Genomic DNA, 16,176 nt, shown 5'->3' with positions numbered 1-16,176 from the left:
TTCAAAGGAGGAAGAATTCACCAAATTCAAATCACTCAACAAGTGTAAGTTAAAACAAACAAACAAAAAACCCAAAGATTGTTTGGGAAGTAAGGTGAACTTTGGTGGTCTTGGGGAGGACAGTTCCAATGGGGTAGTGAAAATGAAATTTAGATGGCTACTCTAATTCATTTCTGTCGCTGGAGGTTGACTGAGAGTATATGGGGGTATCTGTAGTAAATTCTTAATTAATAACAGAACTGGACCTAACAATTTGGTTTTTGGGAAAGAATAGACTTGACTATGTAAATAGTCTGAGGTGAAAAATCAGTAGAGTGGGAGAGGTTGAAGATATATGAAAGTGAGAGAAAGGAGAGACGAGAAACATATATACATGAACAAATAAGCAGAATAAAATATAGGAGGGAGGGGAGAAGGGCTTGGAGAGAAGAAGGGGAGTTTCTGTCTTTAGTATGGGATAGAAGAGAGTACATAATTTTTTAACTTTCTGTATCTTTTTTCCTTGTGTGGTATGATTTGATTTCCCTAACCAGTACTTTTTTCTTTCCTAGTTTGCATCATGCCTAGTACTACAGTGTTTCCGTGTCCCAGTTCATTATCTTTACCTGGGCCAAACCCTCTTTAAAAACTTACTTCTCATTTGTACCCATTAGTAAAAGTTCCTAACCTTTTCATGAATTTCAGGAATAGAAATGCCAGTAAACTTCTTTCCTCTGTAATTAATATCCTTTTCAACTTGTGCTTTAAAAATATAGTATTTAAAATTTTTCCTATTAAAATTTTAATGGCAGAAACTATGCCTCATTTTAATATGTATTAACTTATATATATATAATTATTATAATATATATTATTTTATATATATACCTTTTAAAATAATTTTGGACCCATGTAATTATGTCCTGAAATTTTAAAAAATACCGTGTTGCAGAGGAAATAAACCAATAACTAAGAATCTCATGAGAATTTAATTCCTTTCACTTCACTTCAGTGGGAAGTCAGATCCTGCAATACATTAGCATTTTAATTATTTTAGAATCTAATGAATGCCATCAGGCATGGCTAAGAATAACTAGATATCCATATGAGAACAAGAGCATTGAAGTCAGTTATTTGGCTCACCAGAGTGGTACAACATTTATGACTGACTGACTGGGTCTTTCTTATCTTGAATGTCTTGTCTATAGTAGACTCTGCATAATTAATTGTTTATTTGAATTGAATTAAACTAAATAGTGACATAAGACAAGTGTAGGAAGCAACTAGGATAGAAGGAGGAGTAAACCAGTGTGAGGAGAGAAAAAGATGTCTTGGCAAGAGAAAAAGCAAACAGATGTGGAAAGGTTATAGAGAAAAAACAAAATGGGGAAACGGAGTTGGCTCAACGGATAGAGCATCCTCCTACCACATGGGAGGTCCACAGTTTAAACTCAGGGCCTCCTTGACCTGTGTGGAGCTGGCCCACACGCAGTGCTGATGTGCACAAGGAGTGCCATGCCACGCAGGGGTGTCCCCCATGTAGGGGAACCCCTTGTACAAGGAGTGTACCCTGTAAGGAGAGCCACCCACTGCGAAAGAAAGTCCAGCCTGCCCAGGAGTGGCGCTGCACACACAGAGAGCTGATGCAGCAAGATGATACAACAACAACAAAAAAAAAGAGACACAGATTCCCAGTGCTGCTGACAAGAATACAAGCAGATACAGAAGGACACACAATGAATGGACCCAGAGAATAGACAACTGGGGTGGGGACAGGGAGAGAAATAAATAAAAATAAATCTTAAAAAAAAAAAAAAAAAAAGTAGGTTGGGCATGAAAAAAGAAAGTGGAAGACAAAGGAAAATGTTGATTTGGTGGGAAAAAGACATTGGAAAAATCTAAGACTCTTCCATTAAATGTATTAGAAAGGAGACAAATTTTACTCAGTTAACAAGAAAACATTTTTTTTTGGCCTTTAAACTTCTTTTAAAAGTACTTTTACATCTCTTTGTATTTGTATGAAACTTGTAAAATAGATATTATTTTTTTCTATTTTACATAAGGAAACTAAGGAACAAAACTATTTGTTCAAAGTCAACTTTAGTATTAGAATAGAAGTTTCCTGAATTATAACCCAGTGCTCAACTCATCCCAATTACAGATAATGTCTTTTAAGCACTGCTGAATTCAGTGACTCACCATTAGACATTAGGAACATTTTCCTTCTTGAGCATGGCAAGTGGTTAATTCCAGGCAGTTGATATAAATGGGAATCAGAAAAGTTGTCTCTTCTTATTCTGAGGCATCCATGCATCACTGGCAGCTGTGTGTAGTGAGGAGTGGTAGCCACAGGGTACTCAGGAAGTGAGTTAGAGCTTGTGGTCAAAGGTAGAAGAAAAAAGGGCTGTCTTATCTGGGACAAGTCTACCACACTTAGGTAATAGCTGGAGCTGCTTAGGTATCATAAAACTCATAAATCAGAATAAGGAATCTTGAAATATAAACTCTAATACTATACTCACATAAGAGGCAAAATAATGTAATAATTAAAATGTTCAAACTCAGATCTTCCATGAACTTTGTAACCTTAAGCAAGCTATTTAACTTCTAAACCTGTTCTCTCATCTGTAAAATGGAGATAATATGGGAGGATTAAATGATGAATATACAGTGGTTTGTAAAGGCTTGAATCAAGTATATGCTCAATAAATGCTAGCTATTTCGATGATACTTTAAAATACAAATTTATTGCTAATCCAGAAGTATTGTGGAAATTTTATGATAGTAGGGCAAAGTTGAATGGTTACATTTTTTAAAGTATTAAGTAATGCTAAGGAATAATACAAGTACATGGATATCAAAGTTCTGAGATGAAGAGCAAGTACATGTATATTTCATGTAAAACTTTAGTTGTCTGAAAAGATAGTTTTCTTTAGTAAGGCTTATGAATTAACTAATATTCATTGATTATATATTATTGGGCCAGTTAAAATGAAAGGATCTTTTTAGTTATTAAGAGTTGAACTTATAATAACATGACTTGTTCCTCAGAAAAATTGTTCTCCGCAGGATTTAAAATTTTTTTTTTATTTTCATGTAGTCCAAATCTGGCCAGTGGCATAAAAATTACATAATTATGTTAGCATTCCATCTTCTTGGATACATCAGGCATGGTTATGCATCCTTGTAACCTGTTTCTATAACCAAGTTGCTTTCTTTGTTCCCTTGAGATATTAGCAGCCAGCTAGGTTGTTTTTCCTCATATATACTTAGGAAGAGAAGGGAAAATAGTGTTTGAGTGAGGAGCTTCACTGTGCTTTCCTCTGATTTATGTGGGGAAACTATGTAAGAAATAATGACACATTCAAGACTGGAGACTTTAATACTTTGCAAGTTTTGCTTGTCTTCTCCATTTGAATCCCCCAAGTTTCAGAGAAAATAATTTGGTTTCAAGCTTGATAGATGGAGGGTACTGGAACTGTGAAATTCCTTAGCCCCCAGCATTTCTGATGGGAGAAAGAAGAAGGCTATGTCTGTGGAGGCCCAAAGATTTCTTCCCCTGCCTTCATGGAAATTAAGGAACCAGCTCAGTGGGTCATCAGAAGAGCATAATAAGGTAGAAAAATAAAATCCCTCCAACTAAGGACAAATCACGTACTGCTATAAATCTTACCTACTAAGAAGCCTAATTCTTCCTCTAAGAGATAAGTCTACATTTTCATATGGTTATTGTCATGTTATCATAATATCAGCTAAAAAGCATTTGCCAAGAGCATTTGTGAAATTTTAATAGTGTATGAGGTATAATGTCTACAAAGAGCTTCCCCGTAGTTGCTTTAGGAAATTGAGAAGCAATTTATAATTCAACTCAATAATTTTGGATCCATAGACACATATGTGCCATGGTTTATATACCTTTTTTAAAATGCGCTTTACCTGTTAAAGCAAATTGCATACATGAGGTATCTAATATACATGTGAAGTATTTCTAGAAGAAGATCATAGTTTTAAAATTTTAAAAAATTCATGAAGCATTCATAAAAGTCTTCTGATTTTGCCTTATTTTCTAAATTACAATAAAGGACTAGAAAAGTTAAGTGATTTTGTCTAATATTCCACAAAGCGAAGCTTAGATAATTGCAGAATGTGGATTTAGAATCATGTATTTTGGCTCTTAGTGAAGCTTTAAAAAAAAATTAATATGATAGGGCCAGTTGTTAAAAATATTAGGATGGTATTATAGCCGTAATTGTGGCTCATATTACTAGGACAAAACATGGATTGAATTTTCCTAGGAAAGATATCATTCTCATGTGATCACTTCTTAGGGATAAAAAGATACAGATGCTAATAGAATAGATAAATCACATTTTAAAACATGAATACCATAGCATTAAAATGAAATTCTCCACATTTGATTTTTTATTAACTTTGTATTTAAATTTCATAACACATTTCTTAGGTTCTTTTGGACTTTATTATGAATCTATCCTGATGAGTAGGGTTTTTTTTTTTTTAATTAAAGATTTACCCTACTTTTTATAATTATACTCTTTAAACTCTCCTTACCATCTTATAATCTCAACTGCATGGTCTTTGAAGTGATTCCATAGAGTTTTTGAATTCATAGAAAGGAGCACAGGTACTGTTAAGATGGAACCTAGAACAAGGCTGGCCACGGGTCAGGGTTTTTTTTAAAGGATTTATTTCTTTACCTTGTATCAGGGTTCTCAAGGAAAACAGTGTCTATAAGTGGTATATGTATTTATTATGAGATTTTTATAAGAATTGTCTCATGTGGCTGTTGGGAAGCACATGTCCAGATTCCATAGCACAGGCTGCAAGCTGGGAACTCCGATGAAGGTTTTCAGTGAATTCTCCAGGGAAAGCTGGCTGGCTGAAGTAAAGATAGAAATTCTTTTTTCTGACTGCTGAAATCATCACTTCGCCTTTTAAAGCCTTCAGCTGATTGGAAGACTCTTCTCACTGTTGAAGGCAATCTCCTCAGTTGATTGTAGATGTAATGAACCAAAGGTACAATCAATTTAATGATGATTTAAGTCAGAAATGTCCTCATAATAACAATCAGGCCAGTGCTTGCTAGACCGAACAACTGAACACAAAAACCTGGTCAACTTGGCACATGAAATTAACCATCAGACCTTTATTAAAGGAAATCATGTATAGGATTCTCAAGAATACCACATATAGAATGATCCTATTTTAGTAACTTATTTTATCCCTCAGCTTGATTTTGTAAACTTTTGTCCTTCCACTCAATCCATAAAAGCAAACAAAAACAGAAGTAGAATAATATTAATAGTCTAAGATGAACATTTAACTTAACTGTGTATAAATAATATCTAATATTTACTTAATAACTTTTAGGGCAACCTCCAACAATAAATTATATTTTCCTAGTTTGTTTTGTAAGATAATCTTTTAAAAGCAATTTTGGAGTAGTTCAACAGAGGTCTTCTGGTGCTTTGCTAGCAAATTAGTTACTAAGAAAGAAATATTAGACTATTGCATTTAATAGTCTATGATTGATTAAACTAAATACAATTTAAAGACTACATTACAAAATTTTAGTTTCAGGTACTTCGAAGTTCCTCATGAACATGTGAAAATAAAGGTGATTATAGTATACTATAATTCATAACATACCTGATCTAGGTGAGGAACTTTTTTGTGTGTCTATGGATCTTATACTTTTTTATCCTAGTCTTTTTGACTCTTAACCCAAAAGGGGTTGTAGAGAGACTAAGTGCAACTTTGGTTGCTTTTATTCTCCTAAAAAAAATTGTATTTTAATATATTTTTTTTTTGCCTGTATCGATTTCTTTGTAATTCTTGATGATTGTAGAGATTCAAAGGAAAATGATACCAAATTTTAATCTTTCATGTTTTTCATCTTTAAGGGTAATCTTATTACTGAAATAATTGTGACCTTTGTGTTGTAAGGCCTATAGAATGTTTTATCCTAGATGAGAAGGGAGGGTACTGGGAAAGAGAGAAATACAGACTGAATCTTGTGGGGCAAAACAAAGAGGCCAGATAGTTTCAATTTACCAAGTTTATTACCTGTGCTCTCAGCACAATAGCCTATCTTAACAATATATATGCATTTTAAACTAATTATAATTTTAAGCAAGCTAATTGTAGTGTTGATGTTATTAATAATATGTTTACTATATTACCTACTCAGGCACTGCTCTTATATAGTTTAATCTCAGCAGCCCTTATTAAGGAGGAGGAAATTGTGTTTCTGATCAATAATCAGTTTATGTAACTTGTTCAAGGGCTCCCACAGCTAATAATTAGCAAGGCTGGCTTCTGTCTCAAATTGTTCTACTCCAGAACTTATGTAGGCTTACCCTACTTTTCACTTCTATAGAGAAGGGAATATGTTATAAAAGAATAATTCTATTCATCATTATAATTGCTTTATTTATAGCCAGTATTTGGAGAGGTTTGCCTTCCTGATTTTTGCATCCTTTACCATGTACATACTGTTAGTTTAATAGATGGAAGAATGACCACAGTTATTTGTTTTATAAGAAGTATAAGTTTTTTTCCCCAACCAGTTCTACTTTGCCTTAGCTTCCCATTATTGTAAATAGAAGAAAAAAAGAATTAAAATGGAATTTTTTAATTTCAAAATTACTAACCTCTTTTGGTCATTGCAGGGGAAAAACAAGAGGACATTTTAAGAAAATGTTTGTTTGACCAATGTGGTTAATGGGCAGGGTATTGGCCTAGGAGTTGGACAGAGTTTATCTTGAAAAATTACTGAATTTATCCCTTAGTGACTAAATTAAGATATTCTTTACTGTTTTTATTCTTCATAGGAAAGTTGTGAAAAATGCTCGATTGCTTCAAGTGTTATAAGTCACATATAGTAAACTACCAATTAAGGAAATCAAATTTTTGTTATTGTTTAAAAATTATCATTTTGAAATATCTCATTCGGCATTTCTGAAAGATATCTAGGTATCTAGATATCTAACTTCTTAGACATCTAGATTACATGAAGAGCCTTGCCTGAATTTAAATCTTTCAAAGAAATATTTTACTGAAGAAAACACACTTTGTTATAAAGAATAAGATATCTCTTCTATTTTTGAAATTGTGATTTCTCATATTGCTATTATGAGTTTTTTAATGTTACCATAATTACTTTTTAGTGTATTTTGGGATCTCTACTGTGCAGCTCCAGAAAGACGGGAAACATGTGAACACTCAAGTGAAGCAAAAGCCTTCCATGATTATGTAAGTTGTATATAATTTTTCTAAGTTATGTTGTCAGTTTTCTTTTTAAACCACTGGTCTTGAAAATCCTTTGGCCCATCTATTCTTTTTCTTTGGTACTTAAGAAATTCTTTGTTTCTTGAAAAATAGGCTGATAACTTTAAAAGTGAAGTACAAATGGGTGTTTGATTCTTGTGGAAGAAGCTTAGAATAGGAGAGTAGTCCTAACTCCAAGCTATTAAAACTGTTCATCTTTAAGCATGTCTGATTTGCAAAATTTCAGATTTATAAAAATTAAGCAGTAATTCCTCATTTTGCAAAAAAGATTCATCATTAAATTTCTGTAAATGATAAGCTCCTCTTTTGTACATTTTAAAAATATGTAAATTTAAAAATATATAGAAGTATTCAATTCTTCTCTTTTGCAACTTTTGGTCTCATATCATATGACTAAATATCTCCTCCCCTAAATTCGGTTCCACAAATAAAATTTATTGGAGATTAGTGGAAATACCAGACAAGAGAACAGACTTTGTGCAAAAATGAAAATGTGAACTTTACAAAAGAATTCTTAAGAAAGGGCAGTGGACTGTTCCTTGGCTTAGGTGATACATATTTTGTATTCTTTAGAAGAATGGCAAATCTGATTTTAGAGCGCTGATAGTATTAAATAGTAGAATTGTGAAAAAGAGAGAGAAAGAAAGAAAAAGAGAGAGGAAACAAGGAAGATTTTTAAATTTAGGGAATAATTGCAGAAAAAAATGAAGAGACACTTTGAAAAAGGGGCTGGGAAAACATTCTGTGCATGTAGAATTAACCGCAAGAAGGACAGATTGAGTTTGGGATGGAGAAAATCCAGTTTCCTGGGTTGGGAGGAAGTGGAAATATCTAATAATAGAAACTTAAAACACATCCAGGACGACACTTGTCTAGTTCATAGAGGGAGGCATTCTGAGCAAATAGCCTCATTAACTAGAACCAGAACTCAAAAGGGAAAAAAACCCTTGTTCATCTGAAGGAAAACCTTCATTTGTTGACTGAAGCGTAGAAATAGCCAGATGCATTATAACCCCCAAAATAGGACTTGTTAATACCTGAAACTTGTGCTAACCAGATTAAAGTGAGATTGCATGTAATTACCTCATGTAATATTGATTGCACTCATAAAGCTTGGTATGTATGAAACCGTTCTTGGGGACAAGGTGAACGAAAGGATGCTACTGCACACAAAGAAAACTAGAGAAAAGGCAGAAAAGGGAAGGCCCCAGGACACTGTATTTAGGTGAACAATCTCTTCTTTTTTTTTTTACCCATGGGTAATGGCAGAAAGTAAGGCAGAGGTCCAACCATGAAAAGTATAAGGAATCTAACTAAGGTGGGGTACCCCATTTCATCTTTCTTTTACATCAAGAGAGACACACATAGATTTGGCCTGACAGTCATGGGAAAATTATTTTTAAAATAATCACAAGTTTTGGCAACTGGATGGCATTGGATTGTGTCAGTGTTCTACTCCTAAAGAATGCACACTATATGCAAATCTAAATTTTAAGAAATTAATTATACAAATAATTTTCTGAAATTCCATGTGTAGAATGATACATCTTACTGTTCATCATAGAGATCTCATAGGGAATACTGAACGAATTGAACAGCCCTTTTTAGAAGCATTAGATCATCATCATTGTCATCAGTTATCATCTTGCATTCATAAAGAAAAGCACTTCCAAAATTTCAGAGGGCATACTCCATTTATTAGCTTTAGAAACCTACTTAAATATTTCAGTGTTTTTGAAAATGAGTACTGGCCAGAGGGAGAAGTATTGGAGTAAATTTTAAAGCAAGAACAACACTTTAACAAGTAATTTGATCCTAAGAAAATGTAATTTAGAAAATATTTTGGATTTCATTCAGTATTTTGATTTTAGCAGAGATTTAATTTTACTTTCATATTAGCTTTAAGAGGTTTGATTCATTCTCAAATTATATTTTTATTCCATCTTTGAGCCAATTTCTTTTCAGTGGTAATGTTTCCAATTTTCTTTTGAAATGGAGGTTGGTGAAAAGATAGAATTTGACTTACATCATTTGATACTGTATTTTTAAAAATACATTTTTTTCTGTAAAACAATTTTATGGTAATTTTCATGAATAGGATAACCCAAATTCTTATTAGTAGACAATATCTGAAAAGGATCAACATAATTTATGTTTAAACAAATAGATAATGAGGTTTTAAAGACTTGGAGCAAATATAGGAAACATGAACAGAAAATAAGATTTTGGTAAGATCTAGAATGGTACATTCCTGCATTAGGGTCCTTTACAGAATCACTCCTATGATGATAATTACTATATATAAAGATGATTTTCAAGATAGTTCTTAAGAGAGCATTCTGAAAAATATTTTCTTCAATGACTACATCTTTAGGATTTAAAAAAAAGTTTAAAAAGTAGTCTTATTTGTAAGATTGAAAGGATAATGGAAGATAAGCTATTTGAGTTAAGAAACAATGGAGGTCTAATGAAATAATGAATAATCCTTTAAATTAAAAAGTAGGCTAACATGTTAAGTGATTATCTTTTGATATTGAGATTATGTATGTTTTTTGTTTTGCCTATGTTTCTGTATTTTTCAAATATCTGTAATTAATATTTTATATTCATAATAGTTATTTTTAAAAAGATTAAATTTCACCTTTCAGTGAGTTCTGCTCACTCTTCTAAAATTAGAAACTAAAAAACTTAGTGAAATGAAATTTAAATTTGAGGATGGTCATATGTTCTCATATCTCCGTGTTACATGCATGAGCATTTATCATCAAAGACGTTTTGTTATTTTTTTTAATATATGAACATTAAGAAGAGATCTATAAACTGAGTAGATATAATGTGGGCCATACTATGATTTTAGTAATAATGTTTTTAAATTTTTGTTCAGGAAAGATTTTTGGATTTTAAAATATTTGATTTGTTTTCTAACCATTGCCCTGTTTAGATTTTTGTCACTTTATTATTTGCTTGCCAAATGATTATAGATGCAGTGTTAATTAATATCCTTTTCCTGGAAAACTTTCCCTGGCCATATTTAATGTGAATAAAAAGAGAGATAAAAAGCGAAGATATTTAAGATAAGTAAAACCTTGATTTTCTTGCATTTATATTTTAAAGTATGTAAACTTAAGTATTTAGCATCTGTATGCAATGCGAAATGTAAAATTAAAATATATTTAAAAATTAATAGTGAATAGTGTATAGGGATGCACTTTTGCATGACAAAATTATAGAAAACTCACAGTGATTACTAAATAAGTCAGGATAATGGTGACTTACAGAAGGTAGGAAGGTTTTATGATTGGGAGGGGGCTCATGGAATGGGTGATAGACTTCTCCAATTTCGGTGGTGGTTTCAAGGGTGTTTCCTTTATAATATTTCATAATGCCATACATTTATCATGTTTGGTTTTCTATATTTGTTTTATTTTATAATAATACTTAAAAATAAGTTCAGATAATTAATCTTTAGAAAAAGGATATGCACAGTAGTTTGTAATGTTTTTCTGAGCATTCCTATGGTTGACCCTTGAGAACTAGTGATAGAAAATCTAGGTATGATTCCCTTTTCAGGATCCTTTTCCTCCCTGCTGTGACAGATTCTATGAAGTACATATACCTTTTGCTTTTCTAGAAGAGAGAGGGAGAATAAGATCAGAAATACTGGAAGGAAATTTAATACTTTGGAATTTATTTTGTAAGAGAACTTAGAGATTTTACTATAGAATGATTATATTGTCTTGTTGCTAGGAAGAGCTAGCATGGCCTTATTATTTTTAATCCTGGTTAAACCAGGTTCATCTGAGTTATAAACTTTTCATTATCACATTTTATTATATTATCATTAAAAAGTAAATTGTCATCTTGAAGTGACTGAAAATAATACCTACTAACTTGTAAAGTTTATTGGGTTAGCTTTTATATTCTCCCTATTATGTGTTTTTATTTTCCTCTGAAATAAAATCAGTGCTTTAACTGGACTTAATGTTTATCAGATGTTTTTTCTCTGCTACAGCTTTGCATAGAATTGCTTTAACAATGTATTTCTGATTTTATTCATTTTGAAAATACTTAGAAAAAGTATCAATTTATTTGACTAAACTTTTAAAGAACAAGAAGCACAGGCCCCACCCTCATTACCAAGAACTGGCAGAAACATCATCCCCAAAGCTTCAGAAAACATTTAAAGGATTGCAGTAACAGGGCAAGTGCCGAAGCAAGGAAAAGGCCACTTAAAAGTGGTAGGATCTTGTGGTGCCGTCCCTGGTTCCCCCCCATCCCCTCACAGGTCTGCCAAAACTGGCCTGCACTCCCAGTGTGCATCCCTGGTCCCCATTCCAGAGGGAGCAGAGTAACCCTCTTTTACATAATGAAAGCATGTATGTTTGGCCCATTCTGTCTGGTGATGGCCTGAGAGACTTACAGTCCCAGAGTTAACCCTGCATGTACAAGGTGGCTCACAGAGCTCTCCTGCAGAATGCTGTGGGAAAGCAGTCAAGTCGTGCTGCCTGGGAAAAAGAATTGCTGGCTGTAGGACATAAAATGCAGTGTCCAGGATCCAGAGGAAGCTGTTTCCTAGGGAAGAGGGGACATATGTTTCCATATTATCCATGTAAATGGGAATTCCTAGGGCCATACACCCATGCAGAAGAAAAGAGGCATTGTGCAGAAATAATCCAGAAGGCCCATAAACTCTGACCTGAAACTATTCTCCAGACTCACTTTATGGATAAGATGTGAAGGAGAACACTCCCATAGGTCAATCTGCAAAGACTGGGAAAGGTGTATTTTCCCCCACTTTTCCTTCATTCTTCATCTTCTTCCTTCTACTTCTTTCTTTCTCCTTTTTTTTTTTTTGGTTAGCTTCAGACATCAAGGAAATTTCTGTCCTTAGCACTAATTGGTCACAAGCTTTAAGGAACAGATACCTCAGGGTCTGAATTCCAGCAATAACATGCTAAAATAGCAAAATGTCCAGATTTCAACAAAAGATTACAAAATATACAGAGAAATAGAAAGTGATGGTTCAGGCAAAGGAGAGGATTAAAGCATTAGAAACCATCAATGAGGAGGAACATTGCAGACAAAGACTTTTTAAAAAATGGTCCCAATTATGTTCAAAGAGTAAAGGAAAATGTGTCAAAGAACTAAAGGAAATCTTGGAAACAACAGAGAAACATGAAGAGAATATCAGCAGAGAGATGGAAATTATTGAAAGGAACCAAATATATGAGGGCCACAGTAACTGAAATTAAAAATTCCCTAGAGGGGTTCAATAGCAAATTGGACTTGGCAGAAGAAAGAGTGAGAACTTGAAGATAATTTAAGTCATCTAGTCCAAGGAGCAGAAAGAGGAGCAAATGAAGAAAAGTGAACAGAGCCTGAGGAATCTGAGGAACACCCTTCAAGTGTACCAATATATGCATGGCATGTTGCATTCTCCAGAAGGAGAAGAGAGAAAGGGGCAAAGAGAATATTCAAGGAAATAATGGCCAGAGACTTCCCAAATTTAATGAATGGCATGATGTTCTAAGATGTTCTAAGATGTTCAGTGAGCTCCGAACAGGATAAACCCAAATAGACCCACACTGTGTTATGCTATGATCAAACTGCTGAATGTGAAAAATAAAGAGAAAATCCTGAAAGCCTCAAGAGAGAATAAGTATGGTACATACAAGGGAGCCTGAATGAGATAAACTGCTGATTTCTCATTGGTAATCAGGGAGACAGAAAATCAGTGGGAAAACATATTTAAAGTGGCAAAAGCAAAAAATTGCTGACCAAAATTCTGGACCTGGCAAAACTGCCTTACAGAAATGAGGAAGGAATTAAAACATTCTCAGCTAAATAAAAGGTGAGAGGGTTCGTAACCAATAGACTGATGTTACAGGAAATGCTAAAGGGGGAGTTCTTCAGGTTGAAAGGAAAGGACACTGGATAATTGACAGAAAGCACATGAAGAAATAAAGATCTCCAGTAAATAAAATGACATGTAAATAGTAATACTAACACTATGGTATTTTTAATTTGTAACTCCACTTTTCCTACAGGATCTAAAAGGTAAATGCATAAAATGTCATGAAAAGTCATTGGTTTTTAGACTCACAATGTATAAATATGTAATTTGTAACAAGAACTACGTAAAAGGGGGCAGAGAGGAATAGAAACATAGCTTATGTATGCTATTGCAGTTGTTAAGTTGGTATGAAAGCAAATGAGATTGGTATAGATTTAAGATGTCAAAATTTAAGCCCCATGATAACCACAAAGAAAATGTTAGAGAATATGCAAATTCCTTATATCCTTGTTCATAGGAAATGTACATGGAGGTATTCTGTGTTCAAGGAGTAAGAAGTATGCAACTTGTTCTCAAATATTCAGAAAACATATAAGATAGATAAGGCAAATGTTCCAAAATGTTAAAATTGGTATATCTGGAGATGTGGGAATATGCTGGAGTTCTCTGTACGGGTTTTTTTTGTTTTGTTTTGCTTTGTTTTGCAACTGTCCTGTAAGATTGAAATGATTTCAAATTAAAAACTTAAAATACAGTGAATATAATTTTAGTTGTCTGTTGTGAATGAAAGATATATTCAATGTCCTAAAGCCAAGATAGAGCAAGATATATTATTGCTTTAATGTGATGTAGCAAGATCACATTATGACATTGAGCTCTTTGAGAGCAGAGAATTAGACTTGATCTTTTCCAGAGTCTGTCAAATAATAGATCTTTAATAAATATTAACAAAATGTAATATTGAGCTGGGATTTGTAAAACCTAACAGGGAATGTTTCAGACCATTTAAATGTTCAGATAAGGCAACGAGCTTGTATCATAGTTGTTGACAACATGTGCCCTATTTTTGTATTCTTTCCTAAGTATATATAACATCTAGAAAGGATTGTTATAGGTTTGTGGTAATGGGATACTTTTTTTAAAAAATGATATATAAACACTTAGGATATTATGTAAATAAAATAATAAGAGATTATTTTTCATTCATACCTCATAAAATTTTATAGATAATCATGTATTACTTTAGGGAAATATTTCTTTAGAAATTACTCCAAAATTAGGTGTTTCCTCTGCTATAATCCTGTAACATCTTCTGCATACCTCTTTAATGACCCTGATATTTTTATATTACTGAAGTAAAATGTTTTCCCTAATAATTTGTGAGCTTCCTCAGGGGAGAAAAAGGTTTTGTTCTATGTATCGTCCATTCTTTGTGCCCAGCATGATACCAACACATGAGATGTTCAACTACATGTTTGGTAAACATGAATGAATTAATAAAATAGTATCTATTAAGTGTTTCCTTTTTTTTTTTTTAGGAGGTACTGGGAATTGAACCTAGGACCTAGTACCTGGAAGCAGGCACTTAACCACTGAGCTACATCTGCTCCCCATCATTTCCTGTTTTAATAAACTGAATATATAGTTGCAGGATGGTCATTAATACTAGGTTTTATTCAGCTTTTGTATTTCATTACCAATTTAGATAAGACAGCAAGTTGTAAATAAATAACAACTGAAGTAAAGAAGGGAGCAGAGGCTTCATATCTTGGGCAATATGGGAGTTATAGCAGTGGAAACAAGCTAGATATAGTCCCTACTCTCATGGACTTACCGCAGCATAAGAGACCTTTTTCCAAGAAGTCTGAAATATCAAATAGTGAAATATATGGAGAGATATAATATAGTCTTATATTGCTGGATCAGTCAAATATATACGTAAGAAAGAATATGGAGAGAGAACAAAGTGGATTGTACACCCACCTTTCAATGTCTTTAAATTCTGGAAAATAACAGGCATTTAGTAAATGCTGAAATGAATGACTAGTGTCACCATGGGCCATAATCCTCCTAAATAGTCATTTAGAGATCTTAGTAGACTGGGAACAAATGAATAAAGTTACATTTTAAATCCATTAAAAGGATAGAATTTTTTGTAATATGAATTAGTGTTCATCAGTTTGTACCTCAACAGGTTGGGTCATTATGAGATTCCTTAGCCTTATTCTTACCTACTATACTCTTTCTCCCTTTGTTGTCATTTCCTTTAGGATCCAGTTTAATTTCTTTTGTCATAAATAAACCTTATAAATCCACTTGATATTCTTTCTAGCATAAGATAATCTTTTTTTTTTCCCTGCTTGCTTGCTTGTTTTTTTCATGTAAGGTGTATTGATTTGAAGAAGTACGTTTACCCTCTTTACCTGTGGTGTGTGTGTGACTGTATTCCTAGCTTGTCATTTGCGCCTGGGCTTGCTTCTGGATGGCTTCTTAGTACTATATCAGCTGTTCTTCCCATTTCTTTTGATCCTGAGATTTCCTGTAGGGCAAAATGTTACTTCAGCCATTCAACGAGAAACAGGAATAAAGGAAGATGATGAGGAAAACGACAGAGCACTTTGGAAAAATTCTGCTTTACCTTACAAAATTTTATTGTATTATAATGTACATAATATTAATTGATATCATGAAGTCCATAAAGAAATAAATGAAACTAATATGGAAAAGAGAAAAAGATAAACAGGGACGACTTCTTTTAAGATTTGATTTTAGGGAAGTGGAATTGGCCCAATGGATAGGGTATCCACCTACCACATGGGTGGTCCACGGTTCAAACCCTGGGCCTCCTTGACCTGTGCGGAGCTGGCCCATGTGCAGTGCTGATGCATGCAAGGAGTGCCCTGCCACACAGCGGTGTCCCCGCGTAGGGGAGCCCCACGCGCAAGGAGTGTGCCCTGCAAGGAGAGCCACCTAATGCGAAAGAAAGTGCAGCCTGACCAAGAATGGCGCCGCGTGCATTGAGCGCTGACACAACAAGATGAGGCAACAAAAAGAGACACAGATTCCCGGTGCCACTGATAAGGATAGAAACGGTC

The 16,176-nt window shown here is 33.6% G+C and overlaps 1 protein-coding gene across 10 annotated transcripts in view; it reads left to right on the top strand.

Moving 5' to 3' along the window:
* The window catches only part of SSBP2 (single stranded DNA binding protein 2), a 350,060-nt gene that overhangs the window by 133,217 nt on the left and 200,667 nt on the right, over positions 1-16,176 (top strand). For all 10 annotated transcript variants that reach the window (XR_011646098.1, XR_011646097.1, XM_004455906.5 and 7 more), the window contains one exon: positions 7,167-7,251. Coding sequence is in view for 8 of the 10 variants with exons in the window: in XM_004455906.5 (XP_004455963.1) it covers positions 7,167-7,251 (85 nt within the window). In the remaining 2 variants the exon portion in view is untranslated. The remainder of the gene's footprint in view (positions 1-7,166; positions 7,252-16,176) is intronic.

This window comes from Dasypus novemcinctus, chromosome 2 (genome assembly GCF_030445035.2).
Source record: "Dasypus novemcinctus isolate mDasNov1 chromosome 2, mDasNov1.1.hap2, whole genome shotgun sequence".
NCBI classification, from domain to species: domain Eukaryota; kingdom Metazoa; phylum Chordata; class Mammalia; order Cingulata; family Dasypodidae; genus Dasypus; species Dasypus novemcinctus.
This window is presented reverse-complemented; position numbering and strand designations above follow the sequence as displayed.